The 23,638-nt window shown below is 44.3% G+C and overlaps 1 protein-coding gene across 3 annotated transcripts; it reads left to right on the top strand.

The window, feature by feature from the left end:
- The first annotated feature begins 766 nt into the window (after positions 1-766).
- TBC1D2 (TBC1 domain family member 2) lies at positions 767-21,543 on the top strand. 3 transcript variants are annotated; one of them, XR_001403951.2, is made up of 15 exons: positions 767-1,045; positions 2,741-3,228; positions 3,857-3,989; positions 4,946-5,087; positions 6,744-6,880; positions 7,465-7,649; positions 8,725-9,111; positions 9,955-10,065; positions 12,722-12,909; positions 13,886-14,356; positions 15,487-15,607; positions 17,609-17,794; positions 18,431-18,552; positions 19,215-20,098; positions 20,750-21,543. XR_001403951.2 is itself a non-coding variant. In XM_088155890.1 (14 exons), exons 2-14 carry the CDS (start codon positions 2,821-2,823, stop codon positions 19,414-19,416), a joined length of 2,793 nt encoding a protein of 930 aa, XP_088012016.1. In that variant the 5' UTR covers positions 767-1,045; positions 2,819-2,820; the 3' UTR covers positions 19,417-21,543. The 3 variants fall into 3 exon arrangements, 2 of the variants coding, with proteins under 2 accessions (XP_088012016.1, XP_014743617.2); XM_088155890.1 differs by having other exon boundaries at positions 2,819-3,228; positions 19,215-21,543; XM_014888131.2 differs by having other exon boundaries at positions 19,215-21,543.
- The last annotated feature ends 2,095 nt before the right edge of the window (positions 21,544-23,638 follow it).

Here is a 23,638-nt window from a genome sequence, read left to right as displayed (position 1 = left end):
GCTGTGCCTTGTGTCCTGCACCCCCGGGACCTGCACTGCTTCATTAGGGTGCTCTGACACCCCTATTCCTTGCTGTATCTTTTCCAGAGGCTTTTTCCTTTGACACAGCTTGATCCCATCGGCCTTCAGTGTCCCAAGTGACGAATTTACCACTGTTCTTACCCTGCTGAGCTGAGTTGCCCCAGCTGACTGCACAGCCGTGGCTCTCGCAGTACATCTGCACCCACCACCCGGTGGTTTTGCAGCTTCGCAGAGAAGCCCCCTCGTGGCAGATGGCGCTTGCTGGTCCCATCTAGCCCACGAGCTGTCCCCCCTCTGCTTGCTTGCCTTCCACGGATCGCATCACCCTGATCAATCACTTTCTTCCCGTCTGAAATGCCCTGCATTACTGTAGTTGCTACTCTCCCCACGGCTGCAGCCGACGCTCGGCCGCCCCGTCCCCGCCGCTGTCCCGGGGCCGCCCGGGCCCCGCCCCGTCCTGGCGGCACCGCCGCAGACCGGCGCGGCAGGAAGAGCAGGGCGGCGGCCGCCGCAGGTATTCCCGGCCAGGGCTGCGGGCTCCCGCGCCGCCACTCCGCCCCCCCTCCCGAAATCCCCGACCGGCGAGCGGCTCGGCTGCCCCCCCGCCCCAGCCGGGCGCTGGTACAAGCGGTGCCAGGCTCAGGCCAGCCCCGTGCCAGGCTCTGGCCGCCCTCGCTGGTGGCCCTCGCGGTGCAGCTGGGCTGGGAGGCGCTTCCGCGGCGCTGCGGGAGGCACAGGGAGGGGCGGTGCTGATCGTACTAGCAGCTCCGGAAAGGGTCATGCAGGGTCCACCCTGATCCGTTTTTATTGGTGAGTCAGTGCCAGGGCAGCTTTCGGCTAAATACATCTTTCAGACAGCTCCCCGGCGGCGACTGAACTGAAGAAAACCTGAGACAGACGCTGCTTTTCTGTTCCTGTTGGATTTGTTGGAGGCTGTGGGTATCTGCTTGGTGGTGCTTGCAGCAAAAGCTCTATGGTAGGAGACGGTGACTTCCAGGAGCTCCTCTCTACTTCCCTTAAGGAGGTGAGGTCTTATCTAGAGGTCTTGGAATGCACCTCTGACGTGATTCCTTATAACTTGGTTCTTGAACCTAATGCTTACTAAATAACCTAAATTAAATTACCTAAAATGCTTACTTTATCCTGTTCATGGTGTGGACCCATGGACCATCACAGTGGCAAGAAGTAGAAGTGTGATGGAATCTTCAGAGGGTACAGAAGATACTTGCACTGGTACTGATGTAAAAGCCCCATCTGTTTGGAAAAGTTGAAAGTGTTTGTTACTCCTGATGATAACTTCCTTTGTGACAAGCAAAATTAGCTTGGAAATGGAGGTTTTTTGTGTGTTTCAGAAGCTTAGTTGAGGCACCACCTTCTCAAGGAGTGCTTGTTGCTGGCATTTGTGAATGTGTTCAGCACCATGATCCACAGTGTCATGGGAGTGAACTAAAAGAATTTAAGTAGCTTTTCACAAAGAGTGAACATTATTGATAGTTGTCTGTAAAGCTAATGTGGGAACAGGAGGGGGCAGCAATAAACATGATGGGGCTTAGCCAGTGCTAGGATGGATAAACCTTCTTTCAGTCATGAGGACGAGTTGTTCCTAGAAGCAGAGGAAAAAGATCAGCTTGGGAAACATCTCAATGTGCTCCATTGTATTATATCATTGACATGGTGTCATACAGCTGGATATTGTGTTGAATAGTTTTGTGTCTGCAGTTGGATTCACACTAACTTAACACTGCAGCAATTTATTTGCTCACATATTTGCTTCAGCTATGTTAGTGTCTGGAACTGAAGTTTCAAAAAATGCAACAAATTATTTATAGATACTTTTCAGGAGAGTTGTTAGCTTCCTTTATACAGGAGCTGTGGGTATCTGAAGCTCTGAGCAAAAAGTCACGCCTGTCATATGGTTAAACACTTGAAAAAGTGCTTGGAAATGTAGCAAAACTGCCATCTTTACATAAGGAAAAAATTATCTGAATGTGGGCCTTTGTAGCTGGCTACAGCTTTTATGCCTGAGAGAGAAGTTGAACTCGAGATTTACGAAGATCCAGCCTGAGTTTTATCTTTTTCTGTTATACTTCTGGGACCCAGGTGTTACTTTGGTCACTAATGCAACCAAGTCTCTTTTGCAGTGACCGCATAATTATTTTCTCTGGTGCATAATCTATCATATGAATCCGTAGTACTGGATGAAGAACTAACACGTAACATGCAGGCATTTTAACAACTATAGTCAGCTGACATAAATTATTCATAAGGATGCTGCATAATGCTGGATTTTTTTCCAGATGCCATGGTTTAAAATATTAATTGAACATTCATTGCAAATACCAGGACACATTTACCTGCAATCCCTTGACCTAACTATGTGCCTACCCCCAGAGCTTGTTATCTTGCCAAGTTTTCTGCAGCTGTTCCTTAACATGAAGTATCGAATACCCTGGTTATTGTTCTTGATTTGGTATGCCCACAAGCTGTACTTATTTTTCACACAAGAGATTGTGGTACTGTTTCTTGGCTGCTCGTCCAGCATAATTTAGGAATGAGAAAGGGAGAAAACAGGTATTAGAGGTCTTCTGAGCAGAGGAGGGCAGGGAGCAATGACCAAAAATAGAGTTGGAGACCTTGGCTGGGTAGTTTAAAAGCTAGGAAGTATTTTTTTGTCATATGGCAGACCTGAGCTTATTCCTTCCTTTTTTGTTGTCTGCAGATTCTGTAACAGTGATGATATAATTGGGATCGGCTTATTTACCTAGAGAATTTCCTGTTTCAATCTATTTCCTTAAAGAGATGAAGAAAGGACCAGAAAGTGGAGCATGTACCCTTGCTGCTCCTGGCATTTTAGTGGAGTCAGATCCAGACACTAACAGCAGCAATGGAACCTCAGCAAAAGAGAAAGACATGCTTCCTTCTCCTGGAGAACTGGAAAATGTACCACTGAAAACCAGCACAGAAACATCCAGAAAAAAACTCTGTGGCTATTTAAATAAGCTGGGCATCAAGGGGCCAATCAAGACCTGGAAGTCTCGCTGGTTCTTTTATGATGAAAACAAATGTCGTTTACTATACTACAGAACTGCCCAGGACATTAATCCTTTGGGGTCTATTGATCTCTCTAGTGCCAGTTTTGACTGCAAAATGGAAAATGGGGAAGGAGTTTTTGAGATCAGAACACCAAGCAGAGCTTTTACTTTGAAGGTAATGAAAAATTCCCAGTCAAGACAGACACATCTGTACTAAGGTATCTCTTAGCTTGAGTTTCATTTAAGTCCTCCTAGCTTGGATTTCTACCACTTGGACCTAAATTACTTGCATTGTTTTGGCAAGTCTTTGACTCCTTACCTGTGATATGGCTGTTGTTTAACAATAAGAATAAAAGCTGAACTGTGTGCGAAATTGAAGTATTTGAGGAGTCCACACGTAATTTACTGAACAGAAATGAACTCCCCTGTCTAAAATGGTTGCTCTAGGAGGATTCTTTGCTAGACTTTTATTCTGTGTAAGTCATTTCTGTGTAATGAGCTCTGACGATACTTCCTGTCTAAAATAATTGTGACATTTCTGCTTAGTCTTGGACCATAATAAACAAAAACACATTTAAAAATAGGTCAGTGGTCCACTGAGATTCTACCCCTTAAAATCATACTAAAGATTTCCTCTGTCCCAAATCAGTGTTAGTACCAGAGGACACAGATACAACATAGGCTTGATATAGCTGACTTTTTTTTCCTGCTGGCTTGTGCAGGAGAGGGGTGGTCATCTCCTCAGGATGTGTCTTGTGTTGATGAGATGATTCCCCTCCCTTTCCTGTTTTGTGTTATGTTAGGCAATCAGCAGACAGGCAATGATGTACTGGCTGCAGCAGCTGCAAATGAGACGTTGGGAATTTTGCAACACTCAGAGCAGATTTCCTGTGGGCAGCTCCCAGCTTGTGAATGAACCTCTGGCTGGAAGAACAAGTAGGTGTTGCACATGTCAGCCTTTCTTTGCTTTCAGCCCCCTGGTGATGAATGATGTTCCTCATCTGGAAGCGGGTAGAAGCTTTGGCCAGGCTTTTAAATACAGGTGCCAGCTATCACTGCTTGGCCAATGTTTGACACTTCTGTCTTATTATGTATGAAAGTGAGTGAGCTGGATCCTAATCCACAGCATATGTTTTGAGATTTTCAGGTGTCTTGTGGATCATCTTGATTTTCCTCACACATGTGAAATGTGCACATTTGATATATCACTCTTGTAAAGCTTCTGAAATTTAGAGCAAGTAATGTTTTTTTCAGCAGTGTGCTGAAGATGTTCATTCCTTGAAGTGCTAGTAGACAGGTCAGTGGATCAGGGGAGGGCACAATCAGGGTATACACCTGTTTAGTAATGACTAGATGCACATTGTGTTTGAAACAAATAATCCCCTCCCTAGTAAGTGTCTGCTCTGAAAGGTTCTGGTATCTTGCTACAGCAGGCAATAATTTGGTAACAAACTATGCTTGCAGAGTGTTATCTGCATATTAAAACTATCAAATGTGTTTTAGAATGTGGGAAAAGAACAGCAAAATTCTCCTTCTTTATCTTTGTGCAGTTAAAGTTCGATTGTTTAAGGTTAGTCATGCTCATATATATATATATATGTATCTATATATATATATATATATATATATATATGGTTGAAATCACTTGATTGTCCTTGAGTAGAACATTATGTTTGTACATGGAAACTTCTGTCATTTCTGAATTTATAATTTCTTCTTTTAAAATTAAGGAAGCCTACTCTACTGTCCTTTTTCCACTTGACCACTTGAACATATAATGTATACCTGTAGTAAACTATTGTGGCTGTCAGGTTACATGAAGGACGCAAGGTCCAATGGAATTCTGTCTTGCTCATTTGCTTTTGTGTCTTATTTTGTTTTTACATTTGTAGATGTAGTTGACAATGAAGACTTTCTGCCTCTCGTGAAAACACCTACAGAAGCAGTGGGTTTAAAGGCAGCGTCTTTGCCTGCACCCCAAACATCTACTGCTCTGCAGAACATCTCCCTTAAGCACCCTTGGACAGAGTTACAGTAAGTGCATGAAGAGAACTGCAATGTGGTTGATGTGCTGGCCTGCCACTGTGTGCCTTCCTTGTCTGTCATGCATTGTGTGAAATGGGACCCTTGCCTAGGTGGGACAACTGTGAAACACCTTTTTGGAGGCTAGTCCAGGCCAAAGTAAACTTCCTGCAGATGGGTCTTTCACATCCCCCTGTTCTGATGCATTTAATATATAGTCTAGTTCTCTTAGCAAAGATACTGGTACCAGACCTAGGAGTCGGTTAAGCTCTCTTCAGTGCTTTGCATGCCTAATGTGATGCATCTGCACAGCAGTCTTGGAAGAGCACGTGGTCCGGTTCAGCTGTACTCACCAGGAAGTCAGAGAAGCCCATTAGCTCTTTCTAGTTGTTTCAAAGGACCTTAAATGTAGTGTATTCTCCAAAGCAGGAACTCCAGGGAAAAGGAGGTTGAGCCTGTAATGTGGCCTGACTGCACAGCTTGCTTTTGCTTGCTGAGTTTCAAGGATGCTTATATTCCTACTGCCTGCTTCTATCTGCTGTTGCAATGGGTATCCCCATCAGGTTAAAAGTTACAAGTCTTGGGCAGTTAGAGTTTCACAAAGACAACCTCATCAATATCTCAGTAAGTGCTTCCTAGTCACTTATTTACACATAATCAAAAATGAGTAAGTGGCCATAGGTGTGGTAGGCAGCCAAACACCTGCCGAATATTGTTGGTGTGGAAGTTGCATGTAGTTTTTTTTACCACCACTGCTGCAGCTATAGTCTATATGAAGAAAGATCCCCCATGAGACCAGAGTTTCATGTTAACAGCTTCATTTACAGTTAGGAAAGCAATGAACACTGAGTCTTTTATAGATCTCAAACCAATGAACTTGTTTTGTTTTAGCTGAAGAGAGGAGAAGGAAAAGACCTGTATGCATACTTTCTGGTACCGGTTTTACAGAAACTACTTGTACATTTATAGTTCCCCATGATTCTATGAAGTCATGTCTTAGTGCTTCTGGCAATATCTGATAGCAGCTGTTGTAACAAACTGTTCCTGGATCTGACTGCGGTTTTGTTCATGAAACTCTTTACTACATTTTAGTTTGTGACTTTGTAAATAACCTTTGGCATGGTTATTTATTCAATGATTCAGAGCACAGGATCTGTGGCTGTTTCAAATGTAATAATTTGACCCAGTTTTGGCTGTGTTGTAGGTAATTTGGCTTCTCGTGCTGGCTTTTCTTGGCATCTGGGGATTTATGCAGTGAACTAAGGATAGGGATGGAGGAAGGAAGTGAAGGAGAGAGGGAGAGTGAAGAAGGAGGAGAAGGAAGACGAGAGGAGGGGGTGGAATGTGGTTGGTCTACTGTTACCTTTGATCCCTCTTTTTGATCGGGTATGTTTATATACAGGGCTCAAGCACATGAGGAAAGATCATCTGATTTTACATTGCTGTGCGTACTGATTTTCCTGGTTTACACCAGTTACAACCTTGCTCTCCTCAAATCCTCCAATTCTAGAAAGAGTTCATTTTCTCAGCACATGAAGGAGATAAGTTTTGGGAGGAGGGGTAGGAAGTAAGGGGAGGTAAGGCATTGAATAATTTGAATATGCACTGGCTGGCTGCAGTGATCATGATTTATGTTCACTAGGCTGTCTTGATCTCCTCTTGTTTCAGAAACACTGTCTACAATATTTGTGGCTCCAAGCAGCTCTGGGGGAACAACGGGAATGTCTTTAGCTTTGATGAATTCCAAGAGCATCCTGAAAATGTGGTTGAGGAGCAAGAGGCAGAAGTGGAGGCAGGATGTGCAGGTGCTTGTTACTGAGCTATGTGAGCTATGTGGGATGCCTTCTAGCAGGGATTAGCAGGAATGGAAGGGAGGTGGCGGCAAGTTTTCTACAGATATGAAAACTCTGTTACATTGTCTCAAGTCTCTTCCTGTGTTGTTGCCACAAGACTGACTCTTTTGGCTCTGCTTCAGGCTCCATCTTGCCTCTATATTATACCTGTGGAACCTTCTGCAGAGGCAAAAAAACCCCCCCTCCTGATTTGTTTCTTTGAGGTAAAAGTGTAATTGCTGCACAGTCACAGGCTACGTGTGGCAGCTCCACTGCGTGCATACCTTTCCATGGTGGTAGCTTCCAATTGCTGTGGGCCAGATTGATGAGCAGGGTGCAAGGTGGGTTACAAGTACTATAAACCATCACAACTTGGTTTATTGTGGGCATATCAGTGTCTGATCCCTACTGTTTTGGCTCCAATCCTGTGGGTCAGTTTTCCATGTCCTGTATGTCAGCCTTCTCTGCGGAATTGTTGTGAGTCCCTGTAGCAAGACTTGGGAGTCTGTAGTAGCAAAGCAACTAATTCTGTGTAAATTTAATCTTTCTCCCCTCAGTTAAGGAGGGGACCCTGGAAGATGGGAGGATGGGGCCTAGGCTGAACTGGATTAGGAAAGCCAGGTGGATGAGCAGTGGCTTCCCAGGCTCTGAAGAATTGTCAAGGGAGAAGAATTCAGTGGAGAAAGTGAGTGTCCTTCAACAACAGATTCTGACGCTCACAGAGGAAGTCAAGTCACAGAAGGTGAGTGTGGTGAAGAGACTGCTATTTCAGAGTGCTGTGCCTGGTTACAGGGACTCCCTTGCACATTGGTGTGGTAGAAGCACTGAGAAGTGCTCAGCAGGCAGTAACTGGAGACCAATTGAAGCTCCTGGTGTTACCACCCTGTGTGTGCCTGAGTGTGCTCAGCACAAAAGAGGACCTTCAGCCATTTCTAGAAAGTGCAGCTAAGTGTAAGAGGGAGGTAAAACAAATCCAAGTGTACTCTGCTGTTGTCTTGCTTGTGCATCTCTATTGCTCACGAAGTACAGTCCTGAATAGGTACTGTGACACTGGTGAGAATTGCTAGGTGGAGTCATGGTGTTAACAGCAGGTCATTCTTTCTAACAGTGACCCACCTTTAAGGTGTGATTTGACTGTAGAAGTCAGGGCATGGATCACTGCAAGGGCTGTCTCTCATGAATAATACTGTTCTTCAAAGCATGGAGCAATGCCAGGTTCTCTGCTGATGATGCTGGTAGCTCTTCCAGCAGAAGAAGCAGGAGAGCCAAGTCCCATGTCAGGCAGTCAGTTGTGTCCTTGATTTACCTTCTTAAGTGTGAGATGTCAGAGCCTGAATCAGCAACATGTTGTGGGGCAAGGTTCCATGCCTTCACACAGGATAGAGTGCGGGAGGACTCTGACAGAAGGAAGGTTAAAAAGGATGCTGCAGTTTCCTTCTGGTAGGACAGGTAGTTGCAGACTGCATTATTTTCCTCCCATTTTATCACTCTACTGACCAGATCTCCATGTTCTATGGGCTGATTGTAGGAATGATGATGTAAGAATGTAGGAAAGCCAGAGTTCAGACAGTGTGGGCAGCAGCTTTTCTGCTAGCAGTCCTCATCAAGTCATCTGTGAACTGCCGCAGAGACCTTTCAGGCCCAGCTCTGAAAGCAGAACTTCTCACTTTGGTGTCACTGTGGTTTCAAGATTTCTGCATAGTTTTCTTTCTGAAAGCAGTCAATTTCAAGATATTGCACTGTTGGATCTGTACTATCCATACTGCCATTGCCCTGGACAGCACAGTGATGTGATGGTTTTTACATTCCCTTTCCAGGAACTGGTCAAACTTCTCCACAAAGCTCTGGAGGCAGCCCAGCAGGAGAAGCGAGTATCTAGCATGTATCTCACTGCAGGAGAAGATAAGGACAGGCTGGAACTGGTGCGCCACAAAGTGAGACAAATTGCAGATCTGACAAGTCGACTGGAAGCTCTTGAACAAGAAAAGAAGGAACTGGAGCAGATACTGTCTTTGAGAGACAGCCATATCCAGGAGCTCAAGGAACATGTTCAGCTTCTGATGGAGAAGAACCATGCCAAACAGGAAGTCATCATGACTTTGACGGAGCAGATGGCCCGAGAGCTCTCTGACCCCCTGCAAGAAGCCAACACAATCACTGTAGAGACATTGTATAAGCAGCAGGAGGAGATTGAGCATCTGAAGGTGTGTGAGATGGCACAGGTCTTTTGGGCCCATTTTTATGCCTCAGGTTCAGTGGAAGTGTGTTCTTTGCGGTAAGCACAGAATATACTTCTGCTGATTGCTCCATCCGTCTCCAAACAAGAGAAAGGATGGAAGGGGCTCACCTGATGCCAGTAGGGTACTGCAAAGCATCTGGATCAGTTTCAGCTTCAGCTTAGAGCCTGTTTTGTTTGACTTTCTGTCATCGTTCAGTGCCTGACACTTTATTTTCTTTCGTTTCACAGCTGCAGCCTGACTTGCTGTCTTCACTTACTTTGCTGCTCCAAGTTTCAATCTTTCAAACCATTTTCCAATAGGTCCTGGTTCTTTCAGATTCAGGCTGTTGTATGTGCACAGCTGTAATTATGGGTTAATGTGAGGTAGAGAATAGCCAAAAGAGCCACCTTCTGTAGAGAGTGTTCATTTTTCCTGCCAGCCATGGTACTGAGATTTGTTTCATTAAAAAAAAAAAAAAGAAACTAACCAAAATTAAACCAATCAACAAAACAAAACACATATGTTCTTAATCTTATTTAAGTGCATCCCTGGCTTTATATGATCTGGATCTCTCTGTGTTTTTAAGTATATATATGCATTTAGCATCTTCAAGTGTCTTGTTGATTCATGACAATATTGTACCTTGATTTCCTTTATAGGCAATATTTGTACTGGAAAGTTCTGTCTGCTCTTCAGAACACAGAATTTTTGAGATATTTTATTGTCCTTAACATAATCTATGTCCATAACATAATGATATCCCTGAAATGGGAGGGGTTTCAAGCCCCTCAAGAACTCTTCTTGTATGACTGTTTTGCTTCATGGCAGGATGATATTGATGCATACAAAACCCAGAACCAGTTTCTCAATTCAGAGATCCACCAGGTTACTCGACTCTGGACAAGTGTTGCTGAGAATGAAAAAGCTCTTCTGATGAAGGTAAGGCCAAATGACCTTTTTTCCTTGGTGTGAACTGTTACTAATTTATTTGCAAGGTTGGCACCAGAATAGATTTTGATCCACAAGGAATAAGTTTTCTTGTGGTTTTTTTTTTTTTAGTGTAACCTCTTTACTGCTTTGTGTTGTTCCCAAATTAGACATGATCATTTTAATTCTTCAACAGAAGTAAAATACCCACGAAAATTAGTCTTAAGGGTGCTGAAGCTTAACCCAGATTTCTACATTTTAGTTATGCAAATTAAAAAGCAACACTGTGTAGGCAATCAGAAAAGTTTCCTGAGAGCTGACAGACTGAGCCCTGGCTCCATCTAGTCATGGTTTCTCTGCTGGACTTGCAGCTGCCAGGTGGCAGCATGTTTGAAGTCCTGCAGTTAGATCAGAGTTCTTATGTTTTCCTAAGCTATATTTTTATTTCTAGCTGTGTAAGTGTGAAAAACCTGGTTAGTCTCAGACTTGTTTAAAAATCCTATTTTCTGGTCCTGAACCACTTTCGAGGCTGGAGGTGTGTGCTGGTATTTTTTTTTTGTGGGTTTTGCCTAGGATTTACTTCCCTGGGTCTTAAGGTATTGTTGTGAATGAGAGTCTTAAGGTTCTTAAAGAATCACTGGCAAAGGTTAGGCAAAGCAGGTTCAATATTGAAGTGAAAATGGCAAAGCTAATTGCCAAGGTTCACTCTGCTACTTACTAGATGGTTAAAGCACACAAAGATAAAATAGTACTAAATCCTATAAGCAGTTAATCTAAAACTAAAATAAATTAAAAATCTATGTGGAAGCTGGGGATGGAAAAGGGTAAGGATGCAAAAGCTTTAGCATAAAAGGAATAAGGGAGGCCCTCCCATCGAACCACAAGGTTCAGTGTGGACTCCTGTGCAAAACTCAGCTCTGGAGTTGAACAATAGTTTGAGCCCTTAAACTTAACAGCACTTAAACAATGGCTGAATTTAAACAATTTACAAAAGATTCCATGGAATTTACTGCAATCACAACATTAACTCACTTATAGGCCTAACTTACTTACCAACCTAAAATACTTAAGAATCTAAGATTCCAGGTACATTTTCTGTAGCATATTCACACACGGACCCAGAGTATGTACAAGGTACCTGTGAAAATTCTGCCATGAACTCAGTGAAACGCTCATGTCAGATGTCTGCATCTTCTCAACAGACAAAGGTTTGAGCCTCGAGGAGAGAGCCAGGCTTTGCCATCATTGTTTGACAGTGGTCCTTCAAGTACAACAAGTCTGAGAGTTCTCTGGCTCTGAGAGGACCCAGTCAAAGGGAGGTTGCTGGTCACAGCTCACTGTGGTCCAGGAGAGCTTAAAGGGTCTCACTTAGAACCACTGTTTATAGGTTCAAAAGAGAATTGCCTTTAGTCATAGCAATTTGCCGTCCTGGCTGCAATTGGTAGTTTTTGAAAATTTGATGACAAAAATGTTCTTCCACTTGAGTTTGCAAGAAAAATAAGTTTCCAATGGTGTTTGTTAAAAACATTAGCTCATTAGACAACACCAGCTCCTGGTGACAGTATTTCTGATAAGCACAAGAGCTTAGCCCAGGTGTTGTTCATCAAGACTAACAAGCATTTCTGAGATCACAGGCCTTAGATGGAGGAGTGCACCACAACAGGTCTGTCTTCACAATCATGGATTCTGGGACAGAGCAAAAAGCTGCTTCTGGAGTGTTATTGCCATTCTTACATCTGTTTGCTTTCTAGTTATTTGAAACCCTGCCTTCCTCCTAACTTACTGACCTTTCATCCTGAGACTGCTATAACCTTCAAAAAGGAAGTAATCAGATGAGCACAGCATGCTCAGTGTGAGGCAAAATGCTGATTAAAGTGGTAGTATGAAAGAAACCATGCTCCTTTCTGTCCCCTCTATAAGCATCCTAATTCTCTCTGTGGTTTCTGTTTTGTATTTGTTTTCAACTTCTGCTTCCCACTGGAGTCTTCACTGAGCTTCCCATGAGACACTGGGTGAGTCTTGTCACCTGTGAAGCCTCAGTTCCCCACTCATGGAGTGCACTAATAATCCTTATTGTTTTTTTCTGCTTTCTGTGCCCAGGACTAAGGTGATGGCAGGTACTCTCCTGCTATTTGATCTCAGTTGGGCTTGATGTATACCAGTGCCATGGGACTGAGGGGCATGCGGTCACCTAGTTTGTGGTGCTACAACATATCCTAAAAAGAGTATACTTACAGCTCAGTCTCCAGTGTGGTATGCTTTATCAGGATACAGCTCAAGGTGGAGTAGAGAACTTGTCTGAGGATGAGGGAAAAAGACTGTAGAGAACTCAGATGCAGTGCTGGCTCTTTGATTGTGTCCTTAGTTGAGCTGGTGGACTGTGGCCATCTACTGATACAATGCAGTAGTTAAAGTAGGTGATGATGTAGAAGGTCTCCCACTCAATAAGCAACTTCTGTTGCATGTTAGCTACTGCAGCTTGTGCTTATTCCTAAACCGTGGTGATTCATTCATGGCTGCAATTCCACTGATTGTGGAAAACTACTAAATGTGTTTCCTGAGGCTTTGCTCTTCAGAAGTCTTTATGTGCAGACCAGGCCAGTAGAGAGGAGGCAATGCAGGAAGGACTACCACTGAGCGAACTCTTTCCTTCTGATTTCCCCATCAGTGTGCCTGCCTGCAAGCAAGAAACTGCCAGATGGAGAGCAAATACCTGACAGTCTTGAGAAAGCTGCAGGAGGCTGTGCCTGGGCTGCCCAGCTCATATGCTGAATTGGTGAAGGACCTCATTCAGGAAGCTCTCCAGTGGGATGTGAAGGAAGAAGCAGAAGAAGGTTTTAACTTGAACCCTGTAAGGTAAGAGTTGAGAGCATGAGGATATTCGCAGCTTTGTAGAAGCCTGTCTGCAAAGGGAAGTGTGCAGGCAAGATACATCTGAGAACATTTTATAGGAGGGATCTACATATGTGTCTATGCCTTCCTGCACAGTCAAGGCCCCTGCTCTGTAGCAGTTCCCATTTTATCTGTTTGGTCAGTCTTGAGGGTTCCCCAGGTAGCTTTTGAGATGAGACCCCCTAGGCCAGGTCTGGTCTCTTTGTCAAGAATATGATGATAAGTGGTATCTTACAAGTTTCTGTGGGCAGATGGTGCACAAACCCTTGACAAGCTGTACTATGTGTACTCTTGTTGTGCTCTGATCAGTAAGAGATTTGCATTGTGTACAAGGAGACAGCAGAAGGGACTGTGGATCTCTGTTCTTTGATCTGATGCCCCAAAGCCTTTCCAGTCCACTCATACAGAACTGTCTGTGCACTGGGGCAGGGTAGGGAGAAGGTACACAAGGTGAGCTCGGTATTTCTTCGGGAGCTGATGAGGGGTCTGATGAGGTTGGTCTGCAGCTCAGAGCAAAGTTATGTTTGAGTTGCTGTGTGTATGCCACTACTGCAGGCTCTTAATTCGTCTTCAATACTCTGAGGTAGGCTGTCACATGCAGCTGTCAGAGAAGTGAAGGAGTACTGTTACAAAAGAGTGTTTGAGATTGCTTTAAAAAAATCACTAGCAAGGGTATCAGCAAAACCCAGATTTAGTATTGAGCAACAGCATGACAACGTGAAGTTGAGGCCTTACAAGCATTTCTCAGATCTCAGTGCAGCCTGGAAAGGGAGTGGGGGTGTGGGGTGCACACCCACAAGTACTTGTGCTCTGGTATGGGTGGTGAACCTGGCAGCAGGCAGGTTCATGCCTGTAGCTCACATGACCCCAAGCAGCAAGTGTCATGACACAGGTTACCAGCACTGTCAATTGAATTAAATGCTGCCTTGTGTCTCTTCAGTGAGTATGACGAGTATGGGTTTATGACTGTACCTGACTATGAAATTGAGGACTGGAAACTCCTGGCCAAAATCCAAGCCCTTGAGATAAAGTCCAACAAACTGCGGAGCCAGGAAATAGTGGAGAAGCCCCTCCGTGACAGATGGAACAGCATTGCAGAGCTGAACCCCTCTGGAGAGCTGAAGAGTCTGATCCGAGGCGGCATTCCAGTGGAGCATCGGCAGCGGGTGTGGAGGTGGATGGTCAGCCGGCACTGCAGCCCTGTGCCAGGCCACTACCAGCGACTGCTGGAGCAGAGCAGGAGCACTGAGCACCCTGCCTGCCGGCAGATTGAGCTTGATCTGCCCCGCACATTGACCAACAACAAGCATTTTTCCTCTCCCACCTCCCAGCTCATCCCCAAGCTCCGGAGAGTGTTATTGGCGTTCTCCTGGCACAATCCTGCCATTGGATACTGCCAGGGATTGAACAGGTGAGGAGCCAGGTACGCTGCTTCTTCGTGAGATGGCACTGAAAAGGTGTGGATGCATACTCTGGGCTGTCATTCAAGCAGCCTCAGGCTCTTGCTTCTCTACAGTTCTGTCCTAGCTCTAAACATTTACTTGCAGAATTCTGTATTTGGTGAATTTTCATCCAGTGTTATTACCAGGATCCAGCAAGCAGCAGGCTGCACTTGTGTGGCATCTCTATAGTTACAGAATAGAAAAGTAGAGCTATAGGAGGAAGAGTGAAGCAGTCCCAGAATAACACCACAAGACTGGGGTTGAATTTTTAAGTAGTAATGTAATGTAGTAAAGCAGAAGAACACTCTGGTGATTCCCTTTTTTGCTGAGGACAGTTGGAGGAAATGTTGGGAAGTGTTAGCATGCAAGGGAGTTGCAGCAAATGACACAAAGAGAGACTGAGGAAACTACGGTTGTTCTGTCTGGAAAAGAGAAGATTCAGAAAATATAAAAGCTTCTTTCACTTCCCAAGGAAGTCTATGGGAAAGATGGACCTAAATTTCTTAGAATTGTGCTACCAAGTAGAAAAGGCATGTGGCATTAGCTGTAAGAAGGCAATTTCTAGTTGGACCTTTTTGCATGAGGAAGGTCTGTGTAAGCTGTTTAATCCTAATGATCTTTGGATGGTCTTCAAAAAGACCATATAAGGTATAATATAAGGTATCATCTTTCTAGTCTGTCTAAAAGGCGGTAAGTCAGAGCTGAAGGAGGTCAGGGCTGTAAAAGAATGTATGGAGAGATTAACTATATCACATTATATGGAGTGCTGCTGTGTGACCTCTTTCCTGTATTGAAATAGCCCTGATCAGCACACTACTAACTTCACCAGATCTAAGTAACATTCCTTTAGCTGGGAAATCTTGGCTTTGTAACACTAGTTCCATATGTTCTGACGGAGCCACATGGGAAAGAAAATCACATCCCTGTGGTTCCTTCAGAAACAGATCCCTTGCCTCTGTCTGGTTGTCCTGCCACATTTGATATTTTGGATGCCAATGGAGCTGGAGACATGCAAAAAGAAGTCTTGTGTTCTTCAGTTCCTGTGTTGATGACTCCTCCTGCAGTATTGAATTCCCTCACCATCTCTCGTCCATCACAGATTGGCAGCTGTTGCTCTCCTGGTCCTAGAAGATGAGGAAAGTGCTTTCTGGTGTCTAGTCTATATTGTGGAGAATCTAATGCCAGCAGACTACTACAGTGACACACTAATAACATCACAGGTGAGCTGAGCACCCTCACATCTGCTTGGACTCTCACACTGTGATTTACAGTAAAGATTTAAAAGTGAGTAGTCAACCTGCTGTGTGTTTGAGTTCTCATAGGACAGTGATACCACCTTGCAATCCCTTCTGTTGCAAAGGTATTGGATACTTAAGAGTACAAAATTATTACACGCATAGAAGCAGCACACACTGAGCAGCAAAACTGGTCACCAGCTCTAGGAAATAGTGTACCACTCCTGAGTAATAGCATGAAAGTCAGGTTAGTCAGAAGGAAAGAGCCCATTAATTGCACATTTACTTATTTTAAAGAAGTCTTTATAGAAGCAAAGCAGCAGATTCTTGTATGTGTAGACTGAGTATGAGGAAGGCACCATTTTGCATCCCTTCAGATGATGTTTTTGAAGCTGCACTCTATCTTTGGAGTGCCATGTACATGAGGATGAAAATGCTGAGATTTTTATATTCCCTATATTTGCCTCTGTTCATGGTCAAGCATGGTGTTAGTTCTCACTGTGGGGCTCTCTGCACATCAGAAATTATTCTGGCCTTTTGATGTCAAATGTGCTGCAAATAACTTGCCCACCTGATTAAAAATCACTTCACTGTTTTCAGTGTGTCTTGTGTCAGATATACTATGTCCTCCCAGGCAGACAAAGAGATAAGCTAACTCCCATACAGTTCAATGCAATTGTAATTGTGTGCCCATACCACCCACACCATCAGTGCCCAGTCTGGTAAGCCTGGCTGTGACCTTGGTGTCCCTGTTGTGCGTGGTCCTTTCAGAGAGAAGAGGGTTGGTTTTATCTGTGGGCCCACAATAGAGGAGGCTTCAAGGGTCAGTAGCTGAGAGTGGCTGATGATGCCATTGAATTTGTTGACTAACTTTTACTGGGACAGTGGTGTGGTGGTGGGGAGGCCAGCTCACAGACTGGAGAAACAGTCAAATGACTTCGAAGATAGCAAAATGTCTATCCAGAGGAGGTTGTGTTAGCTGTGTCTAATAGGCAGCACTCAATACTCAACAACAGGGAACTGACAGGGCAAATATGGCAGACTGAAGAGGCCTACATTTGGTGAGAAAATACTGTCAGCTGAAAGTCTTCTTTAGAAAGTATTTCTGATCCATGGTTGGCATCTGAAAGTCTAGCCAAGACACATGTAAAGAGGAACATCTAAGGTGATGTGTTGTGGGTTGGCTTGATAAAGTGAGTTGGCTGGAAAACTTAAAATTGCAAATTTTAAAGACAAAGCATATTACATTACCTGTATGGTTTGTACCCCTGTGCCACAGCTAAGTGGGATGACACAGCTGGGACATTAATATGATACGGCAGAGGGAAGCCCTAAATATGATCCTGATCTTTAGAACTTACGCTCCAGAAAGCATTGCTCTGCTGAGATGAAACTTCTATAAACCTAGATCAAGCATCTCACTGACTGCATTTCTGTTTTGGCTCATGCAATTGGAAGAAAAGCACAGACAATACTCAGACCACAAAGAGAAGCTCAAGTGAGAAGATCAGGTTCTGCTTGCGAAGTCAAAGGTATTCGAGGTGTTCAGTCTGTTGGGCCATGTAGAGTCATTCAGACCTGGGCAGGTTTTAATGCCTTTCATTCAATTGGATGCACACGGTATTACAGAAATGTAATGTAATTCCAATGCAGGAAGATGTGTCAGATTTTCCCTCTTGACTTTGAGATAGGGAAGGAATATGATTCTTTTAGTGAGAAGAATGTATGTTTCTCTGCTTTTATCTTGGCCTTGTTTCAGCTCCATGCTTTGCACTGGGTGCCACATACAAGTACACTGCTAAGTGAGTTTGAAGGGTTGGAAGACAAAGGATGTTCTTCTCTTCCTAGGGTGTGGTTCACTAGAAGGCAGCAGCAGTGATGACCCTGACATGCCAGGGCCATTGTCCTATTGCACTGCTCCTCTTCTCCCAACAGGGGGATGACTCTTGACTAGGACTTCATTGTTTTCTTTTTTGTCAATTTTAGGTAGATCAGAGAGTCTTCAAAGACTTCCTGTCTGAGAAGCTGCCTCGTCTCATGGCTCATTTTGAACAGTATCGGATTGATGTCTCACTCATCACTTTCAACTGGTTTTTGGTGGCCTTTGTGGACAGCCTCATCAGCGACATCCTCCTGCGAGTGTGGGATGCCTTCTTGTATGAGGGAACTAAGGTGCAACTCTCAGTCTAGGCCTTCCTCCCATCTGTACCACCTCTGTGGCATAGTGACAGGGTGATGGGCATACACATCTATGAAAGATATGTGAGGTTGAAATGCTTGTCCTATCCTGCCTGTTTGGTGGCATGCCATCAAGGCATGCTCCAAGCCCCTGTTTTCTATGTACTTGCTGCTCTAGGCAGACCTAGTCCCTGATTCTGTGCACTTGGTACTTTTTAGCAGGTAGTTGTGCTACAAAAATCTCTCTGTTAGGCCATGGGGTCTCCTGCTCTGTGACACAACTGAGAGTATTACAGACAAAGGGAGTATAAGATAGTATCTGAAAATGTGAGTCCTGCATTGTCCTTGTGCATAGGGAGAACTGGAGAACCCTTGTGAAATCCCTGTGGGGTCCTTTTATAGAGCCTGGTATTTTCTGGGATTGAAAATTAGCTAACAGATGGTCATTTTCTTGAGATTAGCTCTGTACTCCTTTAGGCCTGCCCTAGTACAGACTATTGAGAGCAAGAGAAACCCTGGATGTAGTCTGTACTTCAGTGCTGTGTGCCTGACACCATCTTTTATGCCAGGATGGCCTGGACCTTCAGTTCCTTAAAACTTTATCCACTCAAATACCTTTCAACTCTCCAGGTAATTTTCCGCTATGCTCTTGCAATTTTTAAATACAATGAGGAGGAAATCCTAAGAATCCATGACAGTGTGGAGATCTACCAGTACCTACGCTTTTTCACAAGGATGATCACAGACGGCAGGTAGGACTCTGAGTTGTAGACAAACTTCCATTGTGTATTTGTACTTGCTTGCCTGTTGGGTCAGCTTAACAAGAGTTGTGACTAGTTTATTAAAAGAGATGCAAATGCATTGGTCTGTGGGACATGGATCTGTTTGTCTCTTTTTGACTTTTCCCTCCATGGTGTTACTTAAAATATTTTTGGCTCAGGCAAAGTCCTGCTACAGCAGGGCAAGCTACAAAGTCTGGGTCAGCCTTCTTTTTGTAGCAGCTGGTAGTTGTGCTCCTGATTGCTGGGTTTCTCTCAGCTGTAGTTGGGGTGTTTTGGGAACACAGCACTACCCATGGCCTTGAATGGCAACATATGTCTGAGATGAAGATTTCTGTGATCAGAAGAGCTCAACATCGGGAATATTCCTATGTGACAGGCCATCAGATTTGCCATCTGATCCATTATCTCCTAAATGATGACTGCACACTGGTACCTTAAAAGGTAGGATGGTATGAGAGTATGTGAACTACTGCTTGGGTTTGTGTGGGAATTTCTTTAAGACTCTGCTGTTTGGTGAGTTCAGAGAGCTGAAGTCTGAAGCCCTACTCTTTAATACCCCAGAATTCTCTTGGTGTATCTATTACCATGTGTTACCAGCCAGTAAATAAATTGACATGTCCTTTATATTGTAGGAAGCTGATGAACATCGCCTTCAATGATTTAAACCCCTTCCCCATGAAACTGCTGAGGAACCGTCGGTCAATGCACAGGGAAGAGCTGGAGGCAGAACTGTGTGAACTTGAACAGATCAAGGCAGCCTATGTGAAAGAGAGAGCAGAGCAGGGACCTCAGGACCTGAAGGAGATTGCTAGTGAAGAGGAAGAAGAGAGCTAACAAAAAGAGTGTTCATCATCACTTCCCTCCCATCTTGCAGAAGGTCATCAGTAGCAACTGTCAGTAAGAAATGGACCAGAGGGGGAAGTGTGGTCACAAGAGTTCATCTGCCCCAGTAAGCAAGGCTGTAGTTATGGGACCATCTGGAGACCAAGTCAGACTTTATAATGGATTGGAAGGTGTCAGAGGAGTTTTATCCTCTTCTGTACTTCTCCCCATTTAGCCCATCCTGTTCTGTGCAGTTCAGGATTACAGCTGAGGGTGCAGAGGAAATATCAGTTGTGGTGTCATGACAGGAACTGACACGGTGCAAAAGACCCAACCAAGCAGGGCTTTTACACATTTTCTGATGGAGGCTTGAACAAGATCTACAAGTAAAATCTCCAGAAATAATGAACCAAGAACACTCCCTCATTGTTACCCAAAGCTTCTGAATTGGTCAGGAAAAGCCTTCTCTTAGAGGGCATGGTGCCTTCAGTGTCTCGCCTGCCTGGACAGTGTGTGCATAACATTGTTACTGATCAGATACTGTCTCCAGATGAAAGTGAGGTGTGTGGAGGTTCTGGAAGCTGGAGGACATCATCCCATGGGACTCAGGCTGGGACAAGGAAACAGATTGTGAGAGAGTAGAGCTGCTTCTCCAGTTTGGTTCCTTTAGGAAGTTCATGGGAGCATAAGGTGTGTATCCTGCTTGGCTGGGAAATTTTGGGAGCTTTTTCTCCTCATTGTTTAGCTTTGAGGCCCTGGCATCTCTCTCTGCTAGTGAGTTTGCTCCATACGGGAACTCTCACCTCTGTATGAAACTAACCACAGCCTGCCTGCAGGCAGGGCCTAGTGTTATGTGGACTTTTACTGGGAATGACTGGGTTTTCTGTTTTGTTTTTTTTTCTTCAGCCTCACTCCTGGCCATCTCTCTGCCCCACAGTTAAGAGTCCTCCTGTGCTGGGTTTTTGCACTGGTATCTGTCTGACTCCCATTCATTATGGGAGGGACAACAGCTTATCTATAGGAGTTTATGATATTGAAGGTGTTTCATCCCTGGCATATGGCTGGTAGTGAACCTGAAAACCCTAGGTACAAGGTCACAAAAGAGGACTTGATATTCTTTAGAAAAAAACATTAATGTCCATGAACCAAGGAGCTGGCCTCCATGGCTCTAGCACACAGAGATGCCCTATCTGCCTCTGGGAATGGGGTCTGATAGCGTTCTGCCCTCCCAGGCTTGCCCATCCCCTGGGCTAGATATCCTGCCTGTGCAGCTCAGCCCTCCACAGGCCCAGGATGAATCAAGTATTTAGATAAATACAACTTCTTTTCCTTAACATGATGCCAGATCCTGCTGCCCTACTTTCCTGCTGAGTGGTGCATTACTCCAGGTGTGCCTGCAGTGCACTGACAGCATGCAGCAGACCCTGCTATAAAGGGGGGCTCCTCTCTATGTTTTCAGACTGACCTTGAACCCAACTGGATTATGCCTTCTTTAAACATCTTGTGGTTGACAACCCAACCCTTAAAGTTGTCCGTGCTTGTAGAGGAAGGAAAGGGAGGAATTCATAGCTCATAGTGTTCTCAGCCCTGTGGGCTGTAGCCAATGACAAACTCTAGGGGAAACAGTGCCTATTTCACCTGAGACACATGGTCTGCCTCATTGGAAAAGTCAGCCAATTTCAATGAATTATAGAAGACAGACCTTGGAGGCCAGCCACACAGCAGAGAAGTAATGAAAGTGGAAGTGAAATTTTGGGAAGAGTGGCTAGATCTCCTGAATGTCACTGAGAGCTGCACACAGTGAAAGTGCGGGATGAGATGAATGTGTTACTAGAAGCCTACTACAAAAAAATGAACTTGTTTTAAAACTATGGCACCTAGATAAGGAAGTCTAAAAGAGAGACAGATGATATTTTCTTCATAGATGATATTGCTAATCTAATTTATTTATACTCTTATGTTCACACAGAGTTTTGCTATTGTTACAGACATTATCTTCTAAATCAAGACCATGAAAATTAGAAGTTTACTTACAATTTTATTTCCTAGAGCTTTTTGCAACAGCTTAAAAATCTTTCCTCCTGACTTGCCCTTATGTTTATTAATAAAGGCATTTGAAACAAATGTTATTAGACAAAACCACAGCCTGGCATATGTCTACAGTATATAATAAACATTGGTCTATGTGATATATAAACTTTTCTGAAGTAGACATAAGGATCAAGGTATTGACCCTGATGGGGAATTCTGAAAATAATTTTTAATTGAAATTGGAAGGGAAGGACACGTGAGGGTTGTTATGTTTCTTTTGTGTCTTCCTCAGCTCTTGGTTTTGGTCCACATGTATTTGCTGAGGACCATTTCCTGTGGTTATTGATTACCAATCACTTGTGATTCTTTATTAAACTGTGGTGGATGCAGGAATATCTGCAAGGCCTATACAGACCTGCACCTTGAAGCCAAGTTCACATGTCCTCATGGGCCCTCATCTACTTTTCTTCTGCTTCACAAACTTCAGTGGTACTGAAAAGCACTGAACTCAGGTCTCAGAACTGCAGTTGGGCCAGACGCAAATCCCTCAGGCCCCTCCAAGACCTGCAGTGACTATCAGTCAGTGCCACGGGTGTTTTGAACCCCTTGAACCTCTGCATGAAGTACTCAAGAATGATTTGTGCTTCCACTGCCAACTGTTGTGGCTGGGAAACAGTTTGACCTGGTTACGCAGCCCAGCAGCTCCTCCTGCCTGTGCTGGCAGCTGTGGATAAAACAGGTGTCTTTCTACCTAGAGCCAGTCTTCGCTGAGCTTTGCTGTACACATAACATTAATTGTGAAATTAAGCTTTCTGTCTCTGCATTAACTTAAACCTTGAGATACCAGCTCCAACCCTAAAAGAATGGTTTTGATTTCCACACCCACCCTCCTCCTCCCTATGATGTGCCATTAACTTGTGGTTCGCTTTGTTGCAGGATCTTGTGGCCACCAAAAGTTCATAGGGTTTGAGAGGATAAATCAGTGGAGTGGTGCCAGACACACATAATGCCACTGCTGGCTCAGTAAGTCCCTGAGCTGCCAAAAGAAGCATCCCTTCTTTACCCCTTTTTGGCCCGGGCGGCTTTGGGCCGGCATGATCTCTACCTTTATATGATACGCTTAAGCCCTGTATTCTGGCAAGCTGCCATGATAAGAGGCACTACTGGGGATGTTGTTTCTGGGTTAATGTTTAGTCTAAGCTTGAGCTTCTCATCCAGGGTGAAGGTGAGAGCTAAGGAGCAAGGCATTTTCTGTGGGTGGATAGCAATAAAACCTTGCAGTGGGAGCTGTACCACAGTGCTGAATTTCTCTTCCAGTCTGCAGTCTGGGCCACCTCCTGCCACCATCACAGACACAAGGCCTGGGGCTTGCTCTCTTCCCATTTAACTGAGACAATATTGAGACTTCTCCAACCATCTCCCAGTGCTAAGAGCTCTTTTACAAAACATTAGCTCTTGTTTGGTCTAGGGACATGCCAAGTGCAAGAAAACAAAACACTTGCCCATGACTGAGCCACAGTGTTGGAGCTATTATAATATGCTGCCATCCAAGATAATTTAACCCCTTTCTTAGAGTTCAGTGGGAGGCTGTGACCTGCACAGAAATGCTAAATCACGAGATTATCTGTGTGTTTTCTGTTCAATCTCAGGACCTCTCCAGAGAGGAAAACAGCACACCAGGTTAGTCAGTGGAAGAGACAGTATCCCTAAGCATGACACATTTGGGGTGAAAGGTCATCTGCTGCAGCCAGATGTTTGCTTTGGTCACATGGTCTACTACTTTTGAGATGAAGTCCCTATTTCTCCTTGTTATTAAATGACAGCTTCCTGCAAAGTGCAAAGTCTGCCTTTGAGACCCCAGCTGTTGGATCAGTATCTGCTCTGGTTTTGAGCTTAATTTTCATGACACAGAACCTCTGGTTCAGTGTCAAGTGTTCAGATGTCAAGCTGTTTGAAACTTGGAGACTTGGAGCAATATCCGGGGGTAAGTAGAATGAAATTTCAAGCCCCCTTGTAATACCAAAATGGGCCAGATAAAAACTTTCTAACTTAGTTTTGAGTATTAGAAAGCAGCATTCTTCATTGCAGTGTGCTGGTCACTCAGAGAATCCTTCTGCTAACAGAGTGCCCTGAGCATTGGTTAAATGCTCAAAACTGTGAGATTTTATCATACACACTGATGACATACTCACTGGCTATCCCT

The sequence above is a fragment of the Sturnus vulgaris genome, chromosome Z (assembly GCF_052056855.1).
Source record: "Sturnus vulgaris isolate bStuVul1 chromosome Z, bStuVul1.hap1, whole genome shotgun sequence".
NCBI lineage: Eukaryota > Metazoa > Chordata > Aves > Passeriformes > Sturnidae > Sturnus > Sturnus vulgaris.
This window is presented reverse-complemented; position numbering and strand designations above follow the sequence as displayed.